This window comes from Podarcis cretensis (assembly GCF_951804945.1).
Source record: "Podarcis cretensis genome assembly, chromosome: 8".
NCBI classification, from domain to species: Eukaryota; Metazoa; Chordata; class Lepidosauria; order Squamata; family Lacertidae; genus Podarcis; species Podarcis cretensis.
In genome coordinates, this window is record NC_137177.1 from 49,341,836 (window position 1) to 49,368,469 (window position 26,634).

The 26,634-nt window shown below is 42.9% G+C and overlaps 1 protein-coding gene across 2 annotated transcripts in view; it reads right to left on the reverse strand.

The window, feature by feature from the left end:
- CARMIL2 (capping protein regulator and myosin 1 linker 2) overlaps window positions 1-26,634 on the reverse strand; it is a 68,404-nt gene that overhangs the window by 18,137 nt on the left and 23,633 nt on the right. For both annotated transcript variants that reach the window (XM_079987866.1, XM_079987865.1), the window contains 16 exons: window positions 25,309-25,413; window positions 23,429-23,498; window positions 22,646-22,727; window positions 21,945-22,041; window positions 20,746-20,803; window positions 20,267-20,442; window positions 17,405-17,473; window positions 16,440-16,533; window positions 16,118-16,213; window positions 14,939-15,067; window positions 13,731-13,844; window positions 12,722-12,867; window positions 11,332-11,419; window positions 10,754-10,876; window positions 7,954-8,020; window positions 5,396-5,664 (listed from right to left, as the gene is read on the reverse strand). In XM_079987866.1, the coding sequence (XP_079843992.1) occupies window positions 5,396-5,664; window positions 7,954-8,020; window positions 10,754-10,876; window positions 11,332-11,419; window positions 12,722-12,867; window positions 13,731-13,844; window positions 14,939-15,067; window positions 16,118-16,213; window positions 16,440-16,533; window positions 17,405-17,473; window positions 20,267-20,442; window positions 20,746-20,803; window positions 21,945-22,041; window positions 22,646-22,727; window positions 23,429-23,498; window positions 25,309-25,413 (1,783 nt within the window). The remainder of the gene's footprint in view (window positions 1-5,395; window positions 5,665-7,953; window positions 8,021-10,753; window positions 10,877-11,331; window positions 11,420-12,721; window positions 12,868-13,730; window positions 13,845-14,938; window positions 15,068-16,117; window positions 16,214-16,439; window positions 16,534-17,404; window positions 17,474-20,266; window positions 20,443-20,745; window positions 20,804-21,944; window positions 22,042-22,645; window positions 22,728-23,428; window positions 23,499-25,308; window positions 25,414-26,634) is intronic.

The window sequence follows — 26,634 nt, forward strand, 5'->3', positions numbered from 1 at the left end:
TGGAAGCTTGTTAGCACATTTTTGTGCTTTAGTTTGTCACATGTGTAGTGATGTTTTGGTGGGTGGTCTCTCATCACCACATCCTTTCTGACATTTACTACTCTCACTTGAGCACAACCTACCCCTTTTGTTTCTAGTGGTCCAAATGATATGAGTGTTTCTACTGATTACTGCATATAGAAGGCATATCCAAAATGTAAACAACCTGGTTTGGAGGAAATGTCTCTACAAAGAACCGTGAAAACCTTAATTGCAGTACATTTGCTGGGCTTAACAAAAAAAATAATACAGCAATCTTGGGATCTCTGTATAACCCTTCAACAAAAGAAGGGGAAAATCAAGCGAAGGGCAGCCAGGGAAGAATATCTGATTATTTCAGGCCTTCCTGAAGCAATGTCAGTGACTTCTATACCAAATAGTTATGCCAGGCATAGGCAAACTCGGCCCTCCAGATGTTTTTAGACTACAATTCCCATCATCCCTGACCACTGGTCCTGTTAGCTAAGGATGATGGGAGTTGTAGTCCCAAAACATCTGGAGGGTCGAGTTTGCCTATGCCTGAGTTATTCTGTTCCCCATGTCATTTAAATGGCAGGGATTCAATGGATTCAAACTAGTAAAAAAAACACTACTGTAGTGGCGGGAATTCTGCAGTCTCTGGGCCTAATTAGGTCCACCAGGCCAAATTTGGCCACCACAACTTATTTGCTGGGCTAGGCTCACCTACCAATCATCTGATGTCATATGACATCATGCATCACACAGGTAAAGCTGCAGCTGAAAAGGAACAATCAGGAGCCTTTGAGGGCATTATCAAAGGTACCAGTAACTGACAGGTGAGCAGAGCCACCCACCTGTCAATGTAGCCTAAAAAGGTTGGCCACTTTTGAATCTGTCCCTCTGTGCAAAAGTGGTTCCCCACTCCTGTCCAATGATCTCAAAGGCCTAAATCAAGTAGGTCACATATCCACCACACATCTCACAGTGCTTCCACTCATAGGAAATAGTCATTTCCAGCAGTGGCTGCCCAATACATTTTTATGGGACAAATTTGCCCTGTACAACCCACAGGTGAGATGTAAGCAATTGGGGCAACCTATAGGTGTCATTCACTCTACTGCCTGCACTCTAATTAATATGCATGTATCTACATATCTGGAATGATTTGGGTTATATGGGCACACATGGAAATATAAACATGTAATGATGCAAACATGCCTGAGTGTTTTTGGTTTCTCAGAAGTAGGGATGGAAGAGAAATTTGATTCACTTTGCATTCAAAGAGGAATCTACCTAATTTGCACTTTCTTAAACAACATTTGACCCAAAGCACAAGCATCCTTCAAAATTTACATTTCTTTGAACTTTGCAGTGCAGTTCTCCAGCCAAGTAATGTGTGTAAAAATACGTATACTAGAATACAGCTGGCATTAAAATGCACATATTAGTGAAAATAACATACAAAATGTACTATATTACAGAAAATTAAAAACATAAAACAGCCCTGCAGGATCAGGCCATAGGTCCATCTAGACCAGCATCCTGTTCTTACAGTGGCTAACCAAATTCCAGTGGGAAACCTGCAAGCAGCACCCAAGCGCAAGAGCACTCTCCCCACCTGCAGTTTTCAGCAACTAGTATTCAGAAGCATTGCTGCCTCCAACCACGGAGGCAGAGCCTAGCCATTCTGGCTAGCAGCCATTGATAGCCTCATCCTCCATGACTTTGTCCAATCCTTTTTTCAAGTCATCCAAGTTGGTGCCCATCACTGCCTCCTATGGGAACGAGTTCCATAGTTTAATTGTGTACTGTATTTTGATTTGGAAAAATGTGTATATTAGGGAAACCTGCATACAATTGTTTATATTAATAATAATAATAATAAAATGTACACTTGTATATAATAATAATAATAATAATAATAATAATAATAATAATAATAATAATTTATTATTTGTACCCCGCCCATTTGGCTGGGTTTCCCCAGCCACTCTGGGCGGCTTCCAACAAAGATGAAAAGTACACTAAAATGTCACATATTAAAAACTTCCCTGAACAGGGCTGCCTTCAGATGTCTTCTGAATGTCAGGTAGTTGTTTATTGCTTTGACATCTGATGGGAGGGCGTTCCACAGGGCGGGCGCCACTACCGAGAAGGCCCTCTGCCTGGTTCCCTGTAACTTGGCCTCTCGCAGTGAGGGAACCGCCAGAAGGCCCTCGGAGCTGGACCTCAGTGTCCGGGCAGAACGATGGGGGAGGAGATGCTCCTTCAGATACATTGGACCGAGGCCGTTTAGGGCTTTAAAGGTCAGCACCAACACTTTGAATTGTGTTCGGAAACGCACTGGGAGCCAATGTAGGTCTTTCAAGACTGGTGTTATATGGTGTTATATGTTTATAAAATAAATTTATACTAAAATGAATTTTCATGAGAACTTTAAAAAATAGATATTACAAACTGATGTACAAATGTGAAGAACTGAAAAGATTAAGAAATGGAGGAAACTCAAAATATTCAGCTTCGCCCATTCATACTTAGAGGTACATGGTCCTGTTTCAAAAGACATTGAGACAAAGAACATAAGGAATGCCTATGATGGCTCAAATAAAGGGTCCATGTAGTCTAGCATTTCCAGTGCCCTTGAGAAGCCCTATAGAAATAAGTCATCCCCTGTTGCTTGCTCCCAGCATCTCAGAGTCATGAGGTATACCCAGGGCTGGCAACAGCCAAAGTCCACAACCTAGCAGGAAGACCAGCGCTAACTTCTACAGCACTCTGCTCTCGCTCCTTCTCCTTGTTGCTGTTGTCTGTTTACCTAACCCCCTCTAAGCATGCAAGCAGTAACAAGACAGACTGCAGTGGCAAGGGGTTGGACCTGATTACTTTTAAGGTCCCTTCCATCTCTCTGATTCTAACATCAGAGCTTCCAACATGAGAAACAGCAGCAGCCTCCACTTGTCTTGCCCTTTTGGGGGGTCCCATTGAGCTGCTAGGGTGAATAATTTTTCATAGATCTATCCTCCATTAATTTGACCAAACCTTTTTAAAGACATCTGTGCTAGATGCCATTCAGCATCTCCTGGGGTCACAAATTCCATACATTAAGCTTGTGTTTTATGAAGTGTACTTTCTTTGATCAGTCCTGAAATTATGGTGCCATCTCAACTTAACTGAATGGTCTTGGGTTCAAGTCTCAATTGTTGCTTCTAGTATTGGGAGTAAGAGACCATAGGCAATAAATAGCTAAACTCTCCCCACTCCTTCACTTCAGCGTAGTCTGGGAGTAAGAGCCTGATTTAAAAGAAGTTCCTAGTCAGATGTAGGAAATGTTGTCCGCAGCACCAAAATAAGTGGCCAGGCATCTCATACATTTGTGTGAATGTACAAACACATATTTATTATATAACAGTAGCATTATAGAGTAGCAAAAGCTATATGCCAAAACATCTTTGGTTCCAATCTTAGCCATGCAAATCCATTGGATTGCCTTAGACAAGTCACAAGTTATCAGCTTCATGCAACCCAATGCCATCTTCAAACAATGTGGGGATTAACATTAATACCATGGGTCTGCCTTACAGGACTATTGCAAGCATGTCTAGGTTAATGTATGAGAAGCAGTTTTAGTATTCAATGAGAATATCCAGGGCAGCTAAATCAGGGAGCAGGAGGCAGGCAGGAAAGGGTCCCTTCTCTATTCTTGCAGAAAGTACTGTTACGAGAGTAGTTAAAATAGCAGAGGCTCTTTGGTATGCTTTTTCTGAACCCATTTCTCCCATCACTTCTGGGATGGAAGAAACCTGTGGCCTTCAGGCACTGAAGTGATCATGGGAGTCAATTCATTACAATGAAACAAGAAAGTATTGTGTATTAGTTAGCATGTCAGACCAAGACCCGAGAGACCAGGGTTTAAATCCCCACTTAGCCATAAAGCTCCCAGGATGACACTGGGCCAATCACCAACTCTCAGTCTAACCTACCTCACAGGGTGGTTGTGAGTATAAATCATGGAGGAGAACTACATGCACTTCCTTGGGCTCCTTGGAGGAAAGGTAAGTTATAAATGCAATAATATCATGCAGGGCCTCACTTGCCAAAGTGAACAGAGGGACCTGTAAATGCAGCAGGGCTAACTTAGCACATTTTGAAGCAAGTGAAGTAATACAAATTTTAATCTAAAAAGAAAGGCCCACATTTAAGTCCAGGGTCTAATTAAATGACTACTGCCATCACCCTCCTCCTGCAATTTCTTGTGGGAGTCCAACTGAATAAATACTAATTATCAGACAGAGAGTTCACAATTCACTATTCATCACTGCTTAGTTCAACCCACATTTTGAACTTTTCCAAGTATGTGGTAACCATACACAAACACACTTTGGGTACGCTTCACCCTAAAAAGAAAGTAGTGGTGGGAAACAGCCCTCAGCCCCAGTGCCTCAAGGCAACAAGCGATGAAGAAACATGTGTTACCTTTGCAGGGACACCAAACTCCACTCTCCATCTTACATCTTCCGAGGCATCACTTGCATTGCTATATTCATAATCTGGATTCACATATCACTCAAAGAATGCATTTCTCTTTCTCTCTCACACACCCCTCTGTTAAACACAGATTTCTAGTTCTCTAATATATATAGCTTGGGCTGCACCACAAAGTTTTTGTTTTTTGTTTTTACTCTCAGCTGTAGTCAAAGGGTTAATTTATAATTCTATAAATGGACTATTTTCTGCTAAAAAGACATCTCGTGGTACAAGCCTTCCCTTCCCTTATTCTCCTTCACCTGGGAAAACATACCAGGTCAATGCCCAAAATGTTCAAAGAGCAAAGGCCTTACTTAGCTGTTTATATATTCTAAGGATCTAGTGGCATAATCCATGCTAACAGTTCCAAAAATAATCCACATTTTTTCAGAAAGAGACAGTAGATTGTCCATGCAGCAGTATAAGTTTGTTCTTCCATAAATGTTTGAATAAACATAGCACTCAAAAGTGAGTGAGTGCATGCAGATGGTTGCCACAGAATCCAGATTGCAGTTTTCCTAGAGTGGGCAGTGCTACAATTTCCCCTACCTTGCAAAACCCAAGAAATAAACACAAGCAGCCAAGATCTGCTTCCAGACCCCCAAATGCTGCATATACTCATATATAAACAACCTTGTCCTCTACGCAGCAGTGCCCAGCTGACAAGCGCATAATCAAACAGCTGCTGTTCTACTCATTTCATCTTCCAGGGCTGCAATAAACACCCGTAAGGCATTTGCCCATCTCTCTCTCTCTCTCTCTCTCTCTCTCTCCCCCCCTCTCTCCACACACACACTCACACAGACACACACACACACCTTGTGCATCTGCAAAAGCAATTAGAGATTTAAAAAAGCAAGAGGAGTCTTACATTTGGCTTGCTGGGGGGCTGCCTGTTCCTGCGGTTGGGCCTGGGCCTGTCTCGGGTATAATGCTCCAATTTCTCTCCTGCAGTCGGCAGGTCCATAAGGAATTGTGCGGATGCAGGCTCTGTGCAAGGAAGCAGCCTGCTCCCAGCTTCAGCATCCTTTGTGGAGGCAGGGCGTGACTTCACGGAGGCACGGCTGAGTGACAGCTCAGCCTGGGGAGCCCCAATCTTGTTATCTTCTGCCTCTACCTTAAAATCGAGTTCCGATAGACCTGAAAGAGAGAAGTCGGAGGAGGTGGGGGAGGGGGGGAGGGGGAGGAATCCTTGGAGTTGCCAGGCGGACAGCAGGCTGCCACTATGCAGCACAGCAACGTCTCCTGTCACACAGGCAGATTTGTTACATATCAGGCGACTAAACTGACAAGGCAGACTTGGCTACTGCTAATGGGCTCGGGGCTTTGTGCACCAATGGGAAAAGCCTGCCTTGCCTCAGGAAGGATGAGGAGGAGCAGCTAGTGCATCCCCTGGCTGAGACTGATTTCCTGGCTAGCTCACGCTTTGAGGAATAGAAGCTGGAGCAGCTACAGATTCATTTTCTTTTCCAAAGACAAATAGGAGTGGGTGGTTCTGTACAAAGCCAGGTCGTGTCTCCTCTCCCCCACCCCCTTTTCTTTTCATTTTGAGTGAGGCAAGGATTCCCACTTTTCAGAGGTTGCCAAAGTCCCCTTTGCAAACAACCTAAGCCAACTGTGCTGTGACTTCCCACTCGCATGTGAACAGGAGACAACCCCAGTACAGTGGGATCTCGGGTTAAGTACTTAATTCGTTCCGGAGGTCCGTTCTTAACCTGAAGCTGTTCTTAACCTGAAGCACCACTTTAGCTAATGGGGCCTCCTGCTGCCGCTGCGCCACCAGAGCACGATTTCTGTTCTCATCCTGAAGCAAAGTTCTTAACCTGAAGCACTATTTCTGGGTTAGTGGAGTCTGTAACCTGAAGCGTATGTAACCTGAAGCATATGTAATCCGAGGTACCACTGTATTTCCAAGCTTCTGTGTTGTCCCATATTCCTGCTCCCCCACTTACCCATTACTGCTGCTGCTATCCAGCAACTGGACACATGATGAAATCCACATTTCTCCTGTCGTCCTTCTTGCTGGCCCCTCTGCTACAGTCACCAGACTACATTTGCCTTGCTGCCACCCACACCTCGTAGGGCCTTAGCAAGCTGCCTTATACCTACCCAGGTTTGACTATTTGTCCATCTAGCCTAGTATTGTCTACTGTTACTGGCAGTGGCTCTCCAGGGCTTCAGACTGGTCTTTTGCAATAGGTTTTTAAACTGGAGATGCCAGGAATTGAACCTGGTGGTGGTGGTATTATTATTATTATTATTAAAAAATGTACACCACCCTTCATCCAAAGATCCCAGAGCTGTTCACAATAGAAAAATGCAAAGTATGGGATCTACCAATTTGCCATTGTTTCTTCATTCTCCCTACCTTCCTAGACTGGCTGAAGGAGGAGAAGGAAAGCACATGCAAGACCTATATAACTCAAGGAGAGACAGGGGATTCTGGCCATCTAAAATTTAAGAGCGCTGGTGACTTTGCATCATTTATTCCGAACATAAGATGTGGGAACCACTCCTGTACAAAGATCAACCATTTTAGGCTGGGTTGTGCAATGCTACAACCAGAGTATAAAGTTGTGATAGGCAGAGCCACTCTAAGACATTTTGCTGCTTGAGGCAAAGGACAAGGTGGTGCTTCCCATGACTTGGATGGAAGCCAACTGGAGTGGCAGTCAAATCTAGCTTCCACAAAAATGACCAGACAGCATCCTCCACTGTAACCAAGGGCAGCAGGGTAGCTCAGAGAGGGGAGTGGGGGAGCACAGGCTATGTGGTGCACACACAGCTCTGCCATCCAATATCTCACCACCATTCCTTCAATACTTTGCTGCCTACTCCCCAGCCCCACTGGAGGTTGCTGCCCCACTTTGCCTAATGGTAAGTCTGGCTCTGGTGATAGGAAAGCAATCTTCCATGGAGACATGCCAATGTGTAAACTTGCCCTGAAATTGAAGTATACAGGAATTATGGTAAGTCACTTGGGCCAAAATCAAGACATACTCGGTCATGCTAAAGCCCCAATGAAATCAACAGGACAAGTTTGTTGTGCCTAATGTATATCCATTAATTTCAATGAGTTTTTAGTGCTGCAATCCTAGCCACAGAAGTAAGGCCTATTGTATTCATTGGGGCTTACTTCCATCTTAGTGGAGTTAGAGTTACTGCCTAATCATCTCTGAGATTTAGGTCATTATGCATTTGGGGTATTTCACACAAAGGCTGCCACCAATTGTGCATCAAACAGGGGCCAAAGCCACTCTCAACTCTCCACTGAGTGTCCATATATGATTGTATGTGTTTTCAAACTCATGCTTGTCACATAAATACTTACAAAAAATAAAACCCTTTGGCATTCACCTAAACTGTTTCCCAGCTAAGTGGATTTTAGAAAAGGTGCTCATTCATACCAACACATATAATAAGTTTTACCATTTAGTCCAGGAGTTGGGAGAATGCTTGTGGAACAGCTGTGCTTCCATTGGGCAGCCATCTTGTACTGTGAAGAGAGGAAATGATACTTTATAAACCAACTGTACTGTTGCACTGGCTGCCAGTATGCTACCAGGCCAGGTTTAAGGTCTTGCTGATGGTACATAAAATCCCAAACAACTTAGAAACAGCCTATTTGAGTGACAGTCTTATGCTCTATGTACCTGCTCTGTCACTGTAGCCTGCTTTTTAAATATTTTTTATTAAGGATTTTCTTGGTTTACAAAAGTACATGCGTTGTCTCTTTTCAGGTCATAGAATCGTTTCTACTGACCAGTTACATTCAGTGTGAGACACTGCTGTACGGGCTGAGGAAAAAGAGAAGGGGGGGGAGAGGGTGTGGGGTGGTAAACTTACATTATTTTGCTTAGTGGGGGGAGCTTTGTGCCCGTGTCACTTGGGTAGGTTATTTTTCTATTCATTTATTATATTTCCTTGGTAATGAGTGAGGTTGGGGGGACACTGCAGTCTTCTTAAGAAGCACGTTTTACCCTGTTACATATTCCTGAGGTCTGATCCATGAACCCCTGCAGCTAGGCCCTTTGCACCTACTTTGTGGAATTCCTACCCTCTGGCCATCTAAGAAGAGCCTACAGTGCATACAGTGCTAGATGCTTGCTTAAAACTTTCTTACACACACAAGCTTACTCTGTAGAGCAGGGGTCCCCACAAATAACCCAAAGATGCATTTTAAATAAAAGGACACATTCTACTAATGTAAAAACACACTGATGCCCGGACTGTCTGCAGGCCGGATTGAGAAGGCAATTGGGCCACATCTGGCCCCCGGGCCTTAGGTTGCCTACCCCTGCTGTAGAGTGACCCAGCCATGTTATCGATACTTCTGAAGATACTTTATCATTTTCTTGTTTTTTTATTTTGTGTCTATTTTAAATCTTAAAAGGTATGGTATTTTATATGTTGAGTGGTACAGAAATTCCTACAAATCAATCAAACAAACAAACAAACAAACAAACAAACAAACAAACAAACGAGTTTGAGGATAAAAATGCAGAGTGGGTCAAACTGTACATTGTGTTAAATGCATGGTGTACAACTAGATCTTTTCCCCCTCTTTCAAATTTAATGCTAAGTGTTGGAACCCTTGATTTTCTTTTCTTTTCCGAGTTTATTTATGTTCAAAAGAATACAAAATTTAAAGAAAAGCTATAAAACATGGAATTCTTGGATATATCTTTTATACTAGTTGAGGTTCTCAGGCTCCTCCCCAGCTGTGATACTGATGAAAATCCAACCTGCCAACAGTACTCCAATTACTTGTGTGTATGTGTATGTGAAGCTTCTGTAGGCACCAAGAGCTTTTTTCCTAAGGCTACTGCAGCAGGAGGGGGAATTTAATCAGAAGCCCCTCCCTGTGCTCATGGGGGGGGGGTCCGTCCACACTAAATATTACATTTTCAAAAACCCAGACATAATTACACACTATATACAACATTACATGTAGTTTGACCCTAATTTGATGGAGTGGTGTCACCACAAGGCAGGGAATTTTGAGAAAGGGGAGAATGCCTGGCTGCTGTGGGGGGACTATGGCTTCTGTTCAGAGATACCTTAAACTTTTTTTATGGATTTGATGATAACCCACTTCTTTTTACTGTATATTTTATATTAGGGTAGTGCTGCTGATATGATCCACCTTAGATCAGGCCATGGTACAGGTCTAGGTCACAACCTACTAAATGAAGATTAGTGAAATGACAAACCTATTACAAGTCTATCTCTGTTTCATACCAGTTTCATTGCTGTGGCTTTTCTCAAAGATTGCTAAAAACTGTGCTTTGACAAGACTTCTCTGCTAAAATGAGATCACCACCTTCCCTCAAAGAAATACAATTCCCAGGATTCACTGGGGATAGGGAATGACTATTAGATCATTTTAATTCTGTGACGCAGATATGCTCATAGCAGTCTCCCAAAGCAGAGATGAATATTAATTTGAAGCTTGAAGCTTTGCAGCTATATCAGAAGGTGGTGAGTACATCTCTAAAATCCCAGAAGGAAAACATACATAGCAAGGTCTAGCGACACAATTTGGCTATCGAACCAAGCTGCTATGCGTAATTTTGCAAATGTCTACAACAGATCAGGAGTGATTCCTACCATTGCTTTCAAAAGACTTGTCAGATGAAGGTATTTTCACAGCAAAGATGTCACTATGCCCAGCACTGTAAAGTAGCACATAAATTTCAAAGGCATCTCAGATAAGCAGCTTGGGGTATAAATTCAGTTATCCGTTCCACTGGTGGATGCAAGTGACATTTGTCTGGGTTGATGGGCTTGCAGAGCCCTCTCCAAGTACCAGTTGCTGGGGAACATCAGTGGGAGAAAGCTATTGCTCTCAGACTTCATATCTCTCTTTTGGGTTTCCCAGAAGCATCTGGCCGGCAACACTGGGAAACAGGATGCTGGACTAAACAGGTTTTTTCTCTGATCCAGCAGGGCTACCTTTCAAGTTATCGAACAGGTATGTACATACTGCTGCTGCCACCTTTGGCCACTCCCCTACTGCTGTTTTTTGGGAAAAGAGTACAGCAGGATTCACTCCCCAGCTACACTGGGACATATAGGTAAAATGAGGAGAGACACAGATGCAACGTGAAGGGATAGCTTTCAGATCGTGTGCAGAGCATTTAAATAACTAGGTTGATCCCAATTAGAAATTACTGTGAGGCTCATGCTAGCATAATAATGAATGCACTGAGGGCTGGAAAATGCATACCTCCTCCTTTTGGAAGTCCTTCTCAACAACATCCCACAGGCTTCTGTGCCCCTGCTGAAAAGTGTTCCAGTCTGCAGCATTCGTCACCTGTGGCTCCTGGGCTAGTTTTGAGAGGTGTTTTGCCTGAAATGGTTTAAGTAGGTTCAAAAAGTGACTCTGAGACAGTATACTAGACAGGTGGCATGGGAAAATGGTGGTTTTGTTCCAGTGAATCACTATATTTAACTGGCTTTTCCATCTCTTTAAGAATCTGAGAATTTGAGATGCAGTAGCCAGAACTTGACGAGTGTGGTCACATATACCATGTGTTTGTTCTTCCTTCAACCTTTTATATAGCAAGCTTCCTTGGTGGAAAAGCTGAATAATATTTTAAACAGATAAAAGGGCTGTGTTAGAGAGAGAGAGAGAGAGAGAGAGAGAGAGAGAGAGGGAGGTAGAGACAAAATGACATTCAAACCTACATTAACCTACATTAACACCGAGGAGAGCAAAGCAAGGGAAGGAATTGCAGCATACAGAACTCCTATCTGGGCCAGTCTTGCCTTTGCACGTTGACCGGAATCCTGTCTGGCACTCACCAGCTTGCCTTGAACGGTGGCTAACTCCTCCAAACTTTTATCAGCAATACCATTGACCATGGCCTCAGTGACTGACTGCTGGATCTCCCTATCAAATAAGGGACAAAGCAGGGATATTAGCACAGAAAAGCACAAAGGAGAGATCCACTGTCTAGTAAGACTTTGGCACCAATAACTTGGGTTAGGATTTGGGAAATAAGGAGGCTGAGAAGTGAGATAAAGTGACTGCTATGACCATCAGATGTTGGGTAAAGGGCCAGAAATGGGTGGGAGAAGAAGATTTCTCCCAGTTCTGACACCTGGGATATGTGTATTTTATGATGTAGCCTGTTGTCTAAACTGTTAATTTGTTTTAACTGTACTGTACTGTATTGTACTTTTTTCATTGCTGTAACCTGCCCTGGGATCTCAGAGTAAAGGGCATGTAAGATACCTAATAAATAATAACAATAATAATTGATATATGGATCCTGCTCTTGGGGAATGTGGTTATGGCCACAGGCTTAGGTATCTTTAAAATACTGTCAGAAAAAAATATATGGATCAGTGGCCACTAGTCATCAGGGTTAAATGGAGCCTCCAAGTTTAGAGACAGGATGCACCTAGATTTCAGTTGCTTGGGATCTGTTAGTGAGTGAGGGCTGACACAGCAAGGCACTTCTTACATTCTTCATGAAGAAGTCTGGAAAACATTTTTAATAAAATATTTTATCTTTGAAAAATGAAAGAAGACATGCATCTAGAATGTGGTCCTATACTGTATGCCGCAAAAATGTGAAAATTGATTAAAGTTGATTGGAATGTTATACAAATTTTAGAAGCTGAGGACAAAAAATAACCTTTTTAAAGCCTCTTGGGGATTTTTATCTGGTGAGGTGCTGAGAATTCTCTGAAAAGCTACCCCCTCACAGAACTACAAATCCCAGAATTCCCTAGGAAAGAGGAATGTCTGTTTCATCAGTTTAACGCTGTGGTGTGACTATGCCCTAGGAGCCTAGACAGCTGTCAGAGAGATGTATCTGCATAGCAGAGAGTGACATGTAGAGGACATAAGATGCTGGCTTCTGCCTGAGCCATGGAAACAGTTCTGCAGACCCATATACCAGACAAGAGGCTCAAGATTCTTACAGATATGAGGTTAAGCTGCCGATGGAGAACAGTACTTGTATGAAAAATAAAAAGGACAGTTCAGAGGCCCCCATCTACCCCAAATGTCTCTCTACTGAAAAGCTATATGCCAGGAAGCAGGAATCTCAAGGAAAAACACAGCCAGCAGGCAAAACCTTTCTCTTTCTACTTCAGCGTTTAATGCTGAAGATTGAGTAGATGCTTCCAACCTAAACAGGCACTCTGGTGTGGCTTGAAGAGAAAGGTTAGTCCTGTCACCCACATGAGCCTGCTGTACATCTCAGTCAAAAGCTGGTCAAGGAGCATCTTCTTTGGCACGCTGGCGATCAGGTGGTCCTGAAAGTCATTTTTCTGCATGAGTTTGGGGCACAAACTCTGAGTGGCAACCAATGAGGCATGCATGATGGTCTATGAAGAAAGTACAAGCAAGAAATAAATGTGGCATGAGGAGTCGTCAAAACCTGAAGTTTTATTACTTTCTACTTGGGAGCATGTTTGGGGAAGCCATTCACTGCAAGAGGTTCCAGGTCACCTTCCTCTAGTCTAAGGCTTTATATGTATATTTACAATATTTTTGGTGTTATTAATAAACAAAGGAATTTAGGCATTTACACACATTTGCAAATCATATCAAATACCTTTGTTGGTATCACAGTATAAAATATTTCAAGTCACTAGGGTAGTTAAAAGGACAAGGGTGAAGCTGTTGAAGGTAATAAAGTCACACTGTGATTGCGTGCACTTAGATATTCTGCTTCACCCTGTCTATTCCCCGAATGGATGGTTCATTGGGATCCCATTCTGGTGAAATTGTGGCTAAAAAAGGAAGCTACTAAGGCAGTGATATCTGTGTCCTGATCTGCGAGGAGAAACCTCATGTGACTTTTCGGATTTATATGCCAGAGGTCCAACTTTTTGCTTTTGTCATATTTGCATATCTTCTGATGGCCATAAAAGGTGCAAAGGTATGTTCACAGTAACTGTTAGCAGACAGAGTTTATATGCTACAGCAGCAGTTAGCATCTTTGTCTCCACTTCAATTACAGACTTAATTCTCTCACCATATAGATTAAAACACTCTTTTAAAAAACAGAAGCAGAATTTCTCAGGAGGCTGATTTCTGTAGCACACACCAAAAGCTACAGTTGCGTGGTGCAAAACTGCAGACTTGGTCCATCTAAGCTCAATATTGTCTACTCTAACTGGCAGCAGCTCTCCAAAGTATTTTCCATCTCCTAGTACTAGATGACTATGGAACTCTACCTACTTACCTGGATTTCACTGCTGCAAGTCTGAGAGACTTCTTCAATGAAACTCTCCAGCTTGTGCTGAAGCTTGCTGTTCTGGTGCACAGGGTTTCCTGCCTCATACAAAATAGGCAAAACCTGCAGGAAGAGAAAGGCTCTCATCAAGAATGGCTATTCAGTCCTTCTTTGCCACAGTAGTTTATCTGAAAGGCCATTGCTGAAGGCAGGTTGCCACCAGTAGGTTGCTGCCAAAGGGGGCTAGAGGAGGTTCATGGCTACCCTCTATATATTTAATAGATTGTAATCTATTACAATCTTTAATACTTGTAAAGAAATTGCGGTATCGGTTTTATTGCATTTGTGCATTTTATTTATGTTTGTAAACTGTCCAGAGGACATTGATTTTGTCAAGTCTAGGCCACACAGAATGAGGCTGAGGGCTGTGTATGGCCCCCAAACTGCAGGTTGCCTACCTGTGTCCTATGAAAATGATGCATTCTTCCTGAATTTGTATTGAAAATTTAAAAGGCATCTTCAGTCACACCTGATATTCTGACTTTTGCCAGTGTTGCTTGGTTTGTGACACTGCCACAGGAAAACACATCCAGGTTAAAAATTAACTTGCAATCATGATCTGAGGCGCTTCTTCATGAGAGGTCCGGAGGGGGACAATACGAGAACAGGCCTTTTCTGCAGTGGCTCCCCACTAGTGGAATGTTCTCCCCAGGGAGGCTCACATGGAGCGATCATTATATATCTTTAGGTACTCAGCAACTTCCCTCTATAACCAGGTCTTTGGCCTTTAACTATCTGTGGCCTTTTTAGAAGAGGGCAGGTGTTATTGTTTTTAATGTATCTGTCTTTTTGACTGTAAGTTGCTTTGGGTTGTCCTGGGCAAGATAAAGTGATAACAAATTCAATTAATCATCACCATCAATTCTTAGTGGTTCATGACTGAGTTCCAAAACAAGAAAAGTAGCAAAGGGGAGGCTTGCAGACAGGTGTTTATTGTGGGATCAGTACTCCTCATGCAAGAAAGCCGTTTTTGTAGCATGTGCATGACATCACTGGCATCAAAATGCCAGCCTGCACCTCTCACTCCTGCTGATTTAATCTGGATGTGCCCTTTTAGGAGAAAATCTGGTATGTTAAAAAAAGTGTTTTGAACAACCTGTTTGCAGATTAAGCACCTGCCTGGAAAGCACCCTTAACACACATGAAGGAGAGCTCACACTGATTGAAAGGCTTGCATCCTTGATGGTCTCCTTTGCCCACAGGATGTCTGCTTTAACTTCCACATCTTGAACAGAGCTCAGCATTTCAATGCACTTATGCACAGACTGGGATGCATCCTTCAGTGCCTAGAATAGAGAGCAAGATGTGGGGCACCATTGTACCACCAGCACAAAAGTATAGCACTCCCTAGAATTCCAGTCTCTGTCAGCTGTATTGAGTCAGTATTAGCTCCAGGTTTTGGGGGCCTGTGGTCAGAGTGACCTCAGAGGGTCCCTCCCTGAAAAACCCCAACTTCTCATTGGTTGCTGCTGCTGCCCATTCACTGGTCCTGTCCCTCTGGGCCCAATTTGCAGCACTCTCCATAGAGAAAGGGAAAGGCAAGTGGAGGATGCTGCTCCTCCTTATTGGCTTTTGTTGGCCTGTACACTGGGAGAGGGCAGATGAACCAACAGCAATGGCAAGGAAGAGGAACAGAAGGGTCAGTGAGTTATGAGATACCCCTTAAGCCTGGAGTTGGCTGTAACTCTCTTAGCACCAATCCCTGCATCTGCAATGTGACAGCAGTAATTCTTGTTAGAAAGTTTACCAGGATACAGTGCACGTGAAGCACTTAATGTTCTAATGTGCAGGTGCCAGCATTCTTGCCCCATTTAGATGCTTTCTGCCCTTTGGCCCTCTTCTGCAGCACTTGACTTTTAAGGAGGTTGGCATGCAAGATTGGAGACGGACAAATCTCTCTATTTCAGGTTCCCTTATTTTCTTCCAATTTTAAGTTCAGTTCTCCACAACAGTTTGAAATTTCTTTTTTAAAAACAACCCTCACAATTTTTTATCAGCATTTTAGTGTGCATTTCTCCTAAGTTGCACATTTCTGTATGTAGCTTTGCCAAATGTACACATCTTTGCAAGCAATTTCCCCTGCTATATTTCTAATATTATTTTTATTAAGATATGCAGTTTTATGCACACTACCCACATATGCATTTTTGTGCACATTACTTGGTAGGAGAATTGCATTCAAAATCTGGAGAAGTGTTAATTTTGTAGGCTAGCTGCATTTCTATTTGTTCATTGTTTCAGGGTGGTGCAAATACGTTTTCTTATTAAAATGTGAACAGAGCTGACTATGCAAGACGTAAGGCTATGAAGGTAGGCGAAGATCCAAGGGTTCCCACCTGTGCAGAAGAGCTGGCTGTACTGTCTGGCTGTAACCGGCATCTCTCCTTGGGCAAGGTCTCTTGAATCTGATTCCTTGCGAGGTAAGACTGTATCTGCAGCATGCAAAAGAGGCATGGCTCACATGACCCTCACTTCTATGGCCTCCCAAAGAGTAGATGCATTTACTCAGCAGCACTGAGTAACATATGATCAGCATACTGGAGCACATACGGCATGCTAACATTCATTCAGCACATACCTATCAGTTGGGTTCTAATTCAAGATTGATCTAGAGTGCTCCCCCATTCAGATCAGTACCCCATTCCTATGCTTTTTTACCTTGTGCACAACTTCCTCCATTTTCTCTGGATGGCTTCGATGAGCCTGGGCCACATCAGTTATGGGCAAGGGCATAGCTTTTAGAGTAAAATTCCTGAGGAACAAGCATTGTTTCATTAGATGTCCCTAGGCTACTAAGGGCTCCCTAAATAATTCACAACTGTGCATGCACAGTAGTCAGGCTATTTCCCAATTAAAGTGAAACCAGTAGATGCTGTAACAAAACTTTGCAGTGGAGTACTCCTCTTATGTTCATTTCGATTCAGGTCACAGGTGATCTGAATTTCTTCATAAGATATAATTCAGTTGTTTCCCACTGGAACCTCCCTTTGAAGTTCCTTTATTTGAGAATGGCCACTTCCAGAACATCCTGAGCAGCTGAAATGTTATTTCTCTGGTTTTTAAAATATCATTTCTGATGTCTGATTTGCATTCATTTATTACAGGCTTCCTCAAACTCAGCCCTCCAGATGTTTTTGGCCTACAACTCCCATGACCCCTAGCTAGCAGGACCAGTGGTCAGGGATGATGGGAATTGTAGTCTCAAAACATCTGGAGGGCGGAGGTTGAGGAAGCCTGCTTGTCCTATTTAGAATGCAGAAGGGTATGCTAACCAATGCTAACCAATGGTAGCATATGGGGCTTTTTTCAGCCAGAACTCACCAGAATGCAGTTCTGACACCTCTCAGGTGGGCACTATTGTCATTACAAATTCATGGAGAGTTCTGACACCTCTTTTTCTAGAAAAATAGCACTGGTGGCATATATCATATAGGAAGATGAGTGAGTGAATAAACCCTTGATGTTTTGTCTGACATTATTGGGTCCTGAAATGGCATTGCCAAAGTTATTTATGGGGAAAGAGTTGGCACTTGGACCGGGATTCTCTTATTCCAAAGAAGAACAGAATTTGTCTGCAGAGCCTCCAGGATGGCATCAAGAGAGCACAGAGATGAGGTACCTACCTTAGCAAGGCACGAGTAACATCAAGGAATCCACACAATGTTGTGTTGTTCCTGTCCCAAATTAACGTCCTAAAAGCAGATGAGAAGGGAAGACGGTTCACTTGAAGCACACCAAGCTCCAATATATAGACAATAGAAGCATTTCTAAGAAGAATCTTTGCTTTCCTTTTTTATTTAAAGCATGTGTACCCAGCTCTAAATTTCAGAGACATAATAGAAATGAAAACTTATTTTTTTTTATAAAGCATCAAAAGTTTATTTAAAAAACTTTGTGTCAAGGTATCCAAAAAGTTCTCAGGAAAGCTGCATTGCGTGATCCAAGCCACACATTATGTTAGCAAACCTATGGCCTCAGCCCCATATCTGCCAATGTAACAGGAAATTTAGTGACATGGAAATTAAGAAGGGAAACCCTTTTCATGCTTGCTGACACTCCTGCAAATTCCTTCCCCACAGCTATTTCCCCTACAGCTGGTTCCACTTCAAGTTTAACGGCCCAGCAGGGCAGAACCTTTAAATATGACCCAGAGCGGACGCACTTACAGGGGAGAATTATCACCAGAGGGAGAAGGATCAATCTTCACTCTTTCTAACTAATTCTCCTGCAAATAGCACCCAACACTCACATGAACATTATGAAGAGAAGAGTCAGCTGGGAACCCTGTGTTTCCCTAGTAACATCTAATTTGTCCCTACCAAATATGCAAAATACAACCATGTGCATTTATTTCAGCCTTCCCCAACATTATGCCCTCTGTATGTTTTGGACTAGAGCATATATTGGCTGTGGCTGATGGAATCTGTAATCTAAAACATGGAGGGCACCAGTTGGGGGCAGGGGCAGGGTGCAAAAAGTTAGAAACAGAAGCCCCGCTCTTTGACAACTCCTGCTCAGACCCAGGAGTGTAGATTTTTTAAACAAAAGGCTATACCTTCACATGACACATATGGTTATGACTCAGACTTGTTACCCCTTTAAAAAAAAGAATTAGACACTTTCCTAAAAGGGAAAAGATCTCACGGCTGCAATAGCCAAATGAAGCCTCTGTGTTCAGAAGCAGTATTTCTTCAATTACCAGATGGTGAGGGAAAACACAGGAAATGGCTATCCTGTCTGAGGAGAAAACATAGCTCAGTGGAAGAGCATGTGTTTTGCATGGAGTATGTTACAAACTGAATCCCTGGAATCTCCATTTAAAGGATTTCAGGTGGCAAGTGATGGGAAAGATTCTTCTTTGCCTGAGATGCTGGATAGCCACTTCCAGTCAGAGAAGCCCAGCCTTCTCCAACATGGTGTCCTCCAGATGTTTTCAACTTCAACTCCCATCAGCCCCAGTCAGCACAGCATGGGGCTGATGGGAGTTGTAGTCCAAATTTTCTGGAGGGCATCAGGCTGGGATAGGTTGGAGTGGACAATACTGGGCTAGAATAGAAACAGTAATGTATGGCAGGTTCACATGTCCATTTGAGCTTCTAAAGGCACCTGGTTAATCACCATCAGAATAGAACAAAGTGGTACCTTGGGTAACAGACGCTTCAGGTTACAGACTCCACTAACCCAGAAATAGTACCTTGGGTTAAGAACTTTGCTTCAGGATGAGAACAGAAATTGTGCAGCAGCCGCACGAGGCCCCATTAGCTAAAGTGGTACCTCAGGTTAAGAACAGTTTCAGGTTAAGAACGGACCTCTGGAATGAATTAAGTTCTTAACCCGAGATACCACTGCATTAAACTACTGGTTTTGTTTGATACTGCAAAACTGCTAGGGACCAAATTTACTAGACTCCCCAGAGCAGCCTGCAAAGGAGCAGCTACTAGAAAGGCATGCACATGGAAGGGGCCTTCTTCCAAAGGAAGCCATACATAGATCTTTGTGGGCATCCTGGCTTTGCAGCATAGAACCAAGTTGCACAGGAGACACTAGACTTGACAGAGGCATGTTACTTTCCAGTCACAAAGGAGAGCACAGCAAGCCCTTGAGTTCACAAGGTATGTACTGTGACATGTCAGGTGCTTGAAAACACAAGCCTCCCTCAAAATGCATTTTTGCAGTCCCAAGCAGGCAGCATGAGCCCTCTTTAGCCTGCTTTATAGATGGCCAGATTATTTGCCAGCCTATTCAGCCTTCCCAACCTTGGGTCCCCAGATGTTGCTGGAAATATAATCCCTATTCTCCCTGGCCATTGGCCATGTTCACAAATAATATGTGGGCAACATTTGGTCTTCTTGGACTTGCACAGTCTTTCTAAGGTCTCAGAGAGAACTTTTCCCATCACCTGTTAATTGATCCATTTTAACTGAAGAAACCAAGGATAGCATCTCGGATAGCATGTATACAGACTTACAATAATCCCTCTCCACTTACGGATAAGGAAATGTTTCAATTTTTATTACTCGTTTTTCCCAATCTTAAATTCAGTTTTTCACATTTCCACATGTTCCCTAATTTTAAAAAAATCTTCATCAAAACCCACCAGCATTTTAAGCGTTTATTTCTAATAATATACACATTTTTGCCACACAATTTTGCCAAATATACACATTTTTTGCAAAGCAATTTCCTCCTAGTAGAATGCATTTTTGTATGTGATTTCCAATAATATATACATTTGTGTGCACACTTTACCCCATTATATCCACTTTTTTACACATTACTTGGCTGGAGAACTGCATTGCAAAATTCAGAAAAGTGTGAATTTCAAAGGATGATTGTATTTTGGTTTGCGTCTTGATTCAAAAGTGAAAATTAGGTAAGTTCCCCTTTAAGTGTGAACTGAATCAAATTTCTCCCCTATCCCCAAGTTCAATTCACATATCCACCTACACACACCTATGCAAGTGAAAGAAATTAAGTGAACGCACCTGAGTGTTGTGTTCACTGACAAAGCTTTTGCCAGTATTTTGGCACCCACGTCTCCCATAGCATTACCACTGATGTCCAGCATGACAAGACAACTGCTCCTGCTTCTCAAGCCATCTAGGATAACACTGGTTCCCAGTTTCAGGCGAGATTCTGCCACTGATAGGGATTCGACAGACTGAAATAAAATCAGGGAAGAACGTAGCAGAGACGCCAAGACACTAATAACCATGTTGCTTGTTTGCAGAAGGCATGGAACACACAAACACACAGTGCCAAGTCTATGACAAAGATCATTCAATGGACTATGGACAAATAGTCCATCCCTATGTGGTAAGGTTAAAATAAGTGGAAATTAGGCAGACAACAGGAAGCTCCACTGAGTTGTGAGAGCATGTACTCACCAGAAATAATTAAGGATTTCAAAGTTTGACCAAAGCATGCTAATACACAGGTATTGAACTTAGAACTCCATACTTACACAGTCATCATCTTGAGTTAGCTGAACAATTCGGTGCAAAGCATCAGCTAGGGTCTCCCTAGGAGAAAGAAGTAGAAAGCCCACTAATTTTCCTGGTCTGAATCTGATTAATATATAGGCGATTAGTGGGTTCCTGTTGTGTCACATTGGTTTACTAGATTCATAAAAAGGTAAAGGGACCCCTGACAGTTAAGTCCAGTCGTGAATGACTCTGGGGTTGTGGCGCTCATCTTGCTTTACTGGCTGAGGGAACCGGCGTTTGTCTGCAGACAGTTTTTTCCGGGTCATGTGGCCAGCATGACTAAGCCACTTCTGGCAAAACCAGAGCAGCGAGAATACTTTATCGAGAAACTTCAACAGGAGCAAAACATTGCCACAATATTCTTGACTGGGACTGGAATAATACTTAGATCTTATGTAATCTGCATTGGCTGCCTGTGATCTTCAGTCAGCTCAATTTCAGGTGTTGCTTTTGAACTTTAAACCCCTGAATGGCTTAAGACGCTGCACTATCAAGGACTACCTTCTTCCATATGTGCTTCCACATAAGCTCTGTTCAATATCTGTGGCATTGATCTAGATGCCATTGATGAATGAAGCTTGACTGGCATCCACTAGGCATAGGGTCTAATCAATGGTGGTGACAATTTTATGGAATATCCTTCCCAAAGAGGTTCATTGGGCCGTTATACTCTAGACCAGCAGTGAGGAACCTGTGACCCTCCAGATGTTGTTTGATTCAAACTTTGTCAGCCCCACCCAGAATGTCCCATGGCAAGTGATGATGGGAGTTGTACGCTGAACAGTTGCAATACCCCCACATGCTCTAGGCATTTGGTTGATTTGGCTCTGCTTTCAGAATATTAACCTGAGTTTTTGTAGTATGGCAACCAGTTATGTTGTGTGCAGGTTTTTGGTGGTGGTGTTTTTTTGCTATCCCTGCTGTTATTTTTATTAGTCTGTTCTTCTGTATTTTGCAATGCGTGGTACTTCTATCATGTCTTTATTGCTTTCAGCTTATGAGTTGCTTTGGGTTTGCCTCTAGGTATGGAAATGCAGGCTCAAAACTATTAAAAGCAAGCAAATAAATAAAAAAACATAGCCTAGGTATGTAAAAAAACTCTTTCAACTCTCACATGTATGTATTAATACTAGTATTTAACTTTTTTAAAATTACCAACAGAGTGTTAAATGCTTACCTGGACCGAATATTAAAGTTTTTTCCTAGTGCAACATGCTTGATGGATCTGCTTCTACCGATGGCCAGCACCAGTGTCACCATGTCAGAATCAAAGCCTGCAGAAAGAGTAGCTGTGTATGCATGGGTACCTCATGGGTGCAGGTAGGGGTCCTGCAAGGCTGATTGGTCACAGGCAAGCAAGGGCCTCCACCAAAACAGATTATTACACACTAGATTTGATATAATTCAGACACAGGAAGGTGAGGCAGGCTTGTGAAACCTTATAAGAAACAGCACTTAGATCAGGGGGCTAATCTATGGCCCTCCAGATGCTGTTGGACTTCCACCCACTCCAGCCAGCATGGCCAAGGGTCAGGAGTGATGGGAGTTGTAGTCCAACATCTGGAGGGCCAAAGGTTACCTACTTTTGCTTTAGATTCCAGTAAACCAGCAAAGACCTTGATTCTAATTGGTGTGCTCTTTTGGTGTGTTTGCTCTTTTGGTGGGATATGCATCAGGCCCCTTTATGGGATGTTAAACGTGGCTGAGAACTTTTAACATACCACAAAGAAAAGACCACCCACAGATCCTAATCTAATACAGAGTATGTATTATTCAGATAAGCCTAGATTGGCAAGGAAGGGGACACAAAGAGCTAGAGAGCACACAGTCTCCCTCAGTCTTAGGGACAGAGGCCGTCTAAGGAACTAATAGACTTACCATTGTCGGATAAATTCAACTCCTTGATTGAGCTGGCATCTGAAACAAGATCCTGGATCACCTGGGCACCTGCTGATTTCAGCTTTAATATGAAGACAATTCATACATATTCAAAAATAGTAAGAATATAAAAAAATAAGAACAACTCTGTCAGATCAGAGCTATTTTGATTTCTTGGTTTTGATATGCTGAGGTGTCAATTTTTATTGGCAATATTTATTAAGAAAATTAAATAGAGCCCTGCTGAATTAGACCAAATACCTAAATAGTCCAACATCCCATTTCTCACGGTGGTCAACCACATGCATGACTCGCAGAAGCCCACAAGCAGGGCAAAAGCCCTCTTCCACTGTTGATTCCCAGCAACTGGTATTCATGCCACTTCTGATATAGTCATCAAATCTAGCAAGCCAAAACGGCTACATTTACTTTTTGTATGACTTGGAAAATACTGGATTTAGCCATTCAACAGTGGAAACCTAAGCTAGAGAAAGAGAACCTTAAACCACATGAATCTAGTGATTTATTATCCGAGGAAATAGTCCTTTCAGCTGCTAGGTAAAGCCACCCACTTTGGCTTCTACTGAATTTTTACCTAGTACATCACCTAAAATGGTATTTCCACCTTGGTTAATATTAAATCTGATTCATAAGAAATGAACCATGTCTCAGATAACTGTAACACAAACTTCATATCATCTGCCCCTTTTCCTACATGTTCTTCAAACCTCTCTAGCAACTTTTATTAGGTACAATTTTTTTGGGAGGGGTGTCCCTTCTTACCTCACAGGTACTGAGGTCCAGGTGCAGACCACTCAATTGGTGGTTATATGCCAAGGCCTGCAGCAAAGCTCTGTAACAAACCAGAAAGGAAACAAGATAGGGAGCCACTGGCAGAGGAAGATGAGTGCGGGGGGAGCACACTGCCCCTGGCAGCGCGATCCTGGTAGGGTGCCATCGTGGCTGCCCCCCCGCCTGCGCTGGGTGCTACACCCCCAGGACATGTGCCAGCCCTGCCCCTGCCTGCTCTCCGCCCCCCCCAGTGCCCGAGTATGAAGCTCCGCCACTGTAGGGAGCAGCTCTAACTGCCAGGTGTCATGGGGGGAACCTGGTTCTGCATCTTCTCCCCTTCCACTATAGATTTGACTCCATCCCAAAATGCTTCATTTAATCCCTAATAGCTCACCACTTTGCTTCTTTGAACCCAAAAAGGATAAGAATTACTTTGTGTTGGATCAGATCAAAAGTTCAGCTAGTCCAGCACTGTAAAACAGCCACCCTCTGCTGTTGCCTTCCAGCAAGCTGGTATTCAGTGATAGGCTGCCTCTAACCATGGAGATTCCAAACAAACACCATGGATTTGTTTCCTTCTCAATGGATTTGTCAACCCCCCCTTTATGCATTCTGTGGCAAATCCATAAATTAATGTGTGTGTTACGGAATTCATCTTGATTATGCCTCATTCCTTCATGCCCACTCAGCTAAGAAATAGTCAAGTATACCTTTCTGTGCCTGTCCAGCATTTTTTCTTCTTTTGATATTATTATTAGTTACCTTCTCATATTTACTTGTTCATATTGGCTGCATTCAGATGAAACACTAACCCACAGTTTAGTGTTATGAGAATGAGCCTAACCTCCTCCAGAGCTCATGTACTTCTCTCCCCCTCCTCTTCTCTCCTCTTGCAGTGCAGCTGTAAGGAGGAGATTGGAAGTTTTATTTCCAATTACTTCAGAACCCTAAACTGTGGTTAATTTTAACTATGGTTGGTTGAAACAAGCCAGTTTCATAAGCTATGGTTGGTGTGAAGTTGGGTTTTTCCCCCCAAACAAGCCAAAAAAGATTAGCCACAGTTAGTTTGATTTAGATGGCATGACAAGTGATGTGTCATCAAAAATGGAAGTGAAAGCTTCTTAATTCCTTGCAGCTACACCAAAGAATGAGAAGGGAAGAGAATCAGAGAATCATAGAATCATAGAGTTGGAAGAGACTACAAGGGCCATCGAATCCAACCCCCTGCCAAGCAGGAAACACCATCAGAGCACTCCTGACATATGGTTGTCAAGCCTCTGCTTAAAGACCTCCAAAGAAGGAGACTCCACCACACTCCTTGGCAGCAAATTCCACTGTCGAACAGCTCTTACTGTCAGGAAGTTCTTCCTAATGTTTAGGTGGAATCTTCTTTCTTGTAGTTTGGAACCATTGCTCCGTGTCCGCTTCTCTGGAGCAGCAGAAAACAACCTTTCTCCCTCCTCTATGTGACATCCTTTTATATATTTGAACATGGCTATCATATCACCCCTTAACCTCCTCTTCTCCAGGCTAAACATGCCCAGCTCCCTTAGCCGTTCCTCATAGAGAGAGTGTAAGACTGGAGAATGTCTTGGTGTATTCCCATCACAATAATTTGCTGTTCATCACGACATCCAAACACAGCCATTAATTTGCTATGCATGAGGTTATTTTCATCCTTATAGTAGTTCTTCAATATAGATCACTCATTTACAAACGAGGAACCAAAGCTGGAAGAACAATGAATTACACAAGACTACAACAACCTATGGCAGATAAGGGACTTGAATCCAGATCACATTCAATATTGTCTCTCTCTCTCTCCCCCTCCCCTAATGGGAGCCAGCTAAAAACAACAATTTACCCCTCACCTCAAAGCCTCTGTTGGTAACTTGGTTCCAGCCAATGAAACATGTTGGAGAGCAGAGGCTTTGCTGAAGAAATTGCTGATTCCAACAGGAACATCACTGTTCTTTCTGAAAAGAAATGCAGCAACTTAAGTTCTATGGGCAGGTATCAGGACCTACAGACCCCTGGAACTGGATCAGAAAATACCTCCTCACTAGAGGAGGATGAAGGGAAGGGCCATAGCTCAGTGGCAGAACAGCTGCTTTGCATGCAGAAGGCCCTGGATTCAATCCTCAGCATTGCCAGGTAGGGCTGAAAAGGCTCTCTGCCTGATAACCTGGAGAAAACAGCATAGACAATACTGAACTAGCTAAACCAATGGTATGACTCTGTATAAAGCAGCTTCTTATGTTCCTATGATGTCACCATGAATCCCAGGACCAAGGGAGACAAGCAACCCAAAAGGAACACTAACACTCATACCACCTCCACAATATTCCATCCAGGGTAACTGCAGACTTGTGAGACCTGATATGGCCTAACTGGACTCATCCCTTAACTCTGGACCCTCCATGGGGTCCTAAGGAACTGTAAATGCAGAAAGTCCAAAATGAAGCTTAGTTCTGATGCTACTGTGCTCACTTGGCTGAACAAGGCATCCCATGTCAAAAGAGGAAAAACACTCAGGGTCATGATCCCATTAGCACCCCAGGAAGGGTGGGACAAGCAGCCTGAGTAATTAAATCCTCTGCTGCTGGCTGGAAGACCTGTTCATAGCAAAGCACTATTCTGTTCAGCTTTTTTTCCTGGCTCAGGACTAGGTCCTCTGACTGTCTGCACTGCTGGACAGCTCCCCTGCCTGGCTCAGACAGCTGAAATGAGACAACCAGCTCCCCTAATCACAGGGCATCCTCTTAAAAGTAGGTGATTGTCAGAGGAGACTTCGGTAGACTGTCTCAAGACCTTAGGGGAGGCTGAACCCATTCCACCATGAAATCTTCAGTCAAAAGCTTGATTTGGAAATGTAATCCTCTGCCAAGATCTTGCAACCAAAGTCATAAGAATGTACAGGATTGTCACTCAACACAAGAACAGCACCTAAACTTGAATTCAGGAGCAATGCAGATTCCTTATGTGAAGCAGGAGCCAAGTCAGGTTTAGACATCTGGACTAGGCTATCAGGAAGTACCGTAAGTCATTACTCTAGAAACCCACTGAACAAAAGAGCTTCACATGCATATTTTCAGGCTCTCGCTCAAAATCACAATGGTTTATGGATTTTTTTAAAAGCTCAGTTTAAAAGCTCTAACAACTTTTATACCATGTTGTCTTCTTGTACACCAATCTGT